General features: G+C 33.9%; 1 protein-coding gene across 1 annotated transcript; it reads left to right on the forward strand.

Annotated features, from left to right (window-relative positions):
• Positions 1-1,087: 1,087 nt before the first annotated feature.
• LOC121143080 (olfactory receptor 6C3-like) lies at positions 1,088-2,026 on the forward strand. Its single transcript, XM_040754283.1, has one exon. It carries the CDS (start codon positions 1,088-1,090, stop codon positions 2,024-2,026), a length of 939 nt encoding a protein of 312 aa, XP_040610217.1.
• The last annotated feature ends 2,098 nt before the right edge of the window (positions 2,027-4,124 follow it).

Here is a 4,124-nt window from a genome sequence, read left to right on the forward strand (position 1 = left end):
TTACTATTACAACAGCCATTTCCTATCCAGAATAAGAGCCCACCATACTTCTCCCCTTCCTGTGGTTCCCACAGTTTACCCAGCTATTTTTCTGCACCATTCACTGCGTGCTGGTGAATAGTGAAGCTTGACAGATATACTGTTTAGGACCAAACATTCAGCAGCCACTTGTTTATAATACCTTGACTCATCCCTCACTGCTGAAAGAGGGTTTTTAAACCAAAGCAGAGAGCTGCACTCATCTAGGAGTATAAACATAAATATTTAGAATAGAGTTTACATGTCCATTTGAAATAATTCATAGTATATTCACCAAGAAGAACTGTGATCTCTCTGTCCATAGACTTTTGAGCAGTTTTACAGGGGCAGGCATGTGTTTCCTCCATAGGAGCAGGTTTCAAATACAATATGGAAACAAGTTTGGCACACTTAGAACATTCATGTCACTATTGACCTAATGGACATAAATTTTCAGGCAGTTCAGTGAGATCACAAAAGGAATACAACTGAATATACCCAGTTATTACTCTTCACCCTCCTCAGACTATGTAGAACCTTCCAGCACTATGAATGCAAGCCAACATGATGGAACCCTCCAGTCTAGTTTAAAGGTGAATATTCGGTATCATATCCTGCCTTACAGTCTGTTTCTAGACTATATGTTGTGAACAGCAGGGGATATTAATTTCTAGTTTGGGTGGGAAACCCAAAATAATGGCAATAGTTTGTATTGTTTTGAGTTTCTGGGAGATGCTTGGCCAATAATTCACAGGGAGGTGTCTCACATCTGAAACTATTGTTTTTATTAGAAGCCTACTGCTTATTAAAACAATGTTGACCACTCATGCAATGTACTTTCATTTAGTCTCCTTCTTTTAAAAAACATCTTACTTTAGCTACTTTAAAATATTGTTGGTTTGTGTATGGCTTTATGATACATCCTTTGCTTTATGTGGCATCCCTCACATTCCTTTCCTCACACACTATCCTCCTTTAACTCTCTATTCCTCTGTCAACTTTCATATTACTAAATTAAATTCTTTGTTTCATTTTCACCAATAGAACTTGATAAAAGAAGAACATCACTATGAGAAACCATACTGTAATTACAGAGTTTGTCCTCTTGGGCATAACAGATGATCCAGAACTTCAACTTGTACTTTTCATCTTTTTATTAATAACTTACATATTAAGTGTCACGGGAAATGTAACAATTATCACCCTCACCTTGTTAGACTCTCACTTAAAGACTCCTATGTATTTCTTCCTCCGGAATTTCTCCATCTTAGAAATTACATTCACCAGCGTTTCCATTCCCAGATTTTTAGCATCAATAGTTACTAAAGTCAAGACCATCTCCTATAACAACTGTTTGGCTCAGTTATTTTTCTTCATCTCCATGGGGGTGTCTGAGTTCTTTCTTCTAACTGCAATGTCTTATGATCGCTATGTCGCCATCTGCAAGCCACTGCATTACACCACCATCATGAATCAGAAAGTTTGCACCCTTCTTGTCTTCACCTCATGGCTGGCAGGATTTCTGACCATCTTCCCACCACTCATGCTGGTCCTCAAGTTAGATTTCTGTGCTTCTAATGTCATTGATCACTTCTCCTGTGACTACTTTCCTATTTTACAACTCTCATGCTCAGATACAAGGAGTCTAGAGATGATTGGCTTTTACTTTGCTTTTGTCACTCTGCTATTCACACTGACACTAGTGATCTTTTCATACATCTGCATCATCAGCACTATTATGATGTTCCCATCTGCCAGTCAGAGGAAAAAGGCTTTCTCCACTTGTTCCTCTCACATGATTGTCATCTCTATGTCCTACGGAAGCTGCATTTTTATCTACGTGAAACCTTCTGCAAAAGAAAGGGCATCACTAACAAAAGCAGTAGCTGTTCTCAACACATCAATTGCTCCCATGTTGAATCCCTTTATTTATAGCTTAAGGAACCAGCAAGTAAAACAAGCTTTCAAAGACTTAATTTACAAAGTAGTATTCTATAGAAGCAAATGAAAGACTGTGTTAATGTGAAGATATACCATTGTAAAGATTGAATAAAGATGAAGTGAAATTTTTAATATCTCCTATCACAGATAAGTTGGACATATAGAAGACAGTGCAAGGCTCTCAGTTTTCACTCAAAAAGCACAACTTAAACCGACTTAAGTAAGATATATTGAAAGCATGCTTTGAAATGTGACATGTTCAGAGGAGGATAAAATGCCTGTTATATTATTTTATATATTTTATTGATAAAAATAAAAGTATCTCCAATTCTCTCTTTTAACAAATTATAGGCTTTGTACTTCTGTTTTGAAGGAAACATTCTTTATTCACAGGTAATCTGATGATATTTGATAACTGCTAGTCATGTGAATTATTGAAAATTATAAAATTTCTCTAAACCTCAATGCTTTAATTTACAAAAAAGAATGAAAATTTCACAACTGTTTATAAGGTTAAATGAGATCAAATATGGAAACTTTTTTGCCGAAATAGATAATGCCTTTAATAAATCACAACTACTGTGAATATACCATCGAAGGCTGAGAATTCATTCCAATTTTAAGAGGAATGATGAATAACACAGTTGCTCCCAAAGCATTGGTTTTACACACTTTTTAGAGCAAAATTATTTATATAGTTTTACTTCTCAGAAACTCTGGACATTTCTATTTTATTTTGAACATAAAAACTGCACCTTAGAGAAGTTAACTAAATCCTCAAATCAAAACAGCCCAACTGAATTTTTATCTATTTCTCTAAACACAAAGCCATTTAAATTCTGAGATAGAAAGTTGAACTTATAGTGTCATAAATAAGAAATTAAGATTTTTGAGATGGTGATAATAATAATTTATTTCATTTTCTTTTTATGCTCTATCTATCTAATGAGCAAAACATGAGATTTTGAGCACATGGTTTCCATAAATCTTTATGGATATAAATGATAGCATTTATTAAATTATTAGATGTGGTTTAATAGTCTCTTTCATTTGGTTTGACCCTATGTACACTACTGTTTATGCCGAGAATTAATCTCACCCATTATAGATGAAGGTAATTAATATGTTTTATTCATACTCTAGAATTACATGAATCATTTTGAATAGTGGTAAAGACAGAAGCTAATAAAATAAGTCTTCTGAAAACAATCCAAGTGTTCTCCTGATGAGTCATTGATTTATTAAGGTGAAGAGAAATCCTGTGTCATAACTTAGACCTTTCAATGTATGAGCACTGATTTAAATATATTTTTATATAATGTGAAGCTAAACTATTTATTGCCTGCACTTTTAGTTAAATAATTTTACTTTTCCCTTTTTCTTTATGCACTCACCTAAATTCTGAATTAGAGATAAACCATGGGAAATTTTTCTAATTATCTCTATCCATTGAGGTATAAAAAAAGAGGGAAAGAATTTAGTAAATACAGAAAAATTGAAAATATTGGGATATCAAAATTACTGTAGTTGAAAGATGGCTCAAGGTTTAAGCATATATAATATTCTTGCAATTGACAGGATTATCTCCAGGTACACATACCAGGTGGCCTACTTCAGTTCTAAAAATTCAATACACTTTAGTCTTCCACGGGCATATAAATGGTGCATACACACTCATGTAGATAAACACACATACATGAACAAAAAGAGAGAAATATGGAAAGAAAAAGAGAATAAAAGAAAAGCAGAGAGAAAGAAGGAAGAAGCAAAGGAAGGAGGAAGGAGGAGAGAAAGAAAAAAGGAATGAGAGAGAAAGAAAGAAAGAAAGAAAGAAAGAAAGAAAGAAAGAAAGAAAAAGAAAGAGGAAGGAAGGAAAGGAAGAAAGGAGAAAAAAGAAAAATACAGTTACTATGTCACTAATGAAAATGGTCATCTTCACCAGTGATTCTCAACCTGTGGGCCGTGATCCCTTTGGGATGCATATCACATATTTACATTATGATTGATAATGATAGCAAAATTATAGTTATGAAATAGCAACAAAATTTTTTGGTTGGCGTATCCACAACATGAGGAACTATGTTGGAAGGTTGCTGCATTAAGAAGGTTGAGAACCACTGATCTATTATATAATGAAATACTATTAACAAAAGCAAAACATACAA

Source organism: Mesocricetus auratus, unplaced genomic scaffold (assembly GCF_017639785.1).
Source record: "Mesocricetus auratus isolate SY011 unplaced genomic scaffold, BCM_Maur_2.0 Super-Scaffold_100011, whole genome shotgun sequence".
Lineage (NCBI taxonomy): Eukaryota > Metazoa > Chordata > Mammalia > Rodentia > Cricetidae > Mesocricetus > Mesocricetus auratus.

Bases quoted from the DNA above. Each gene is read 5' to 3' on its own strand.
- LOC121143080 (XM_040754283.1), top strand. From the start codon at position 1,088: ATGAGAAACCATACTGTAATTACAGAGTTTGTCCTCTTGGGCATAACA.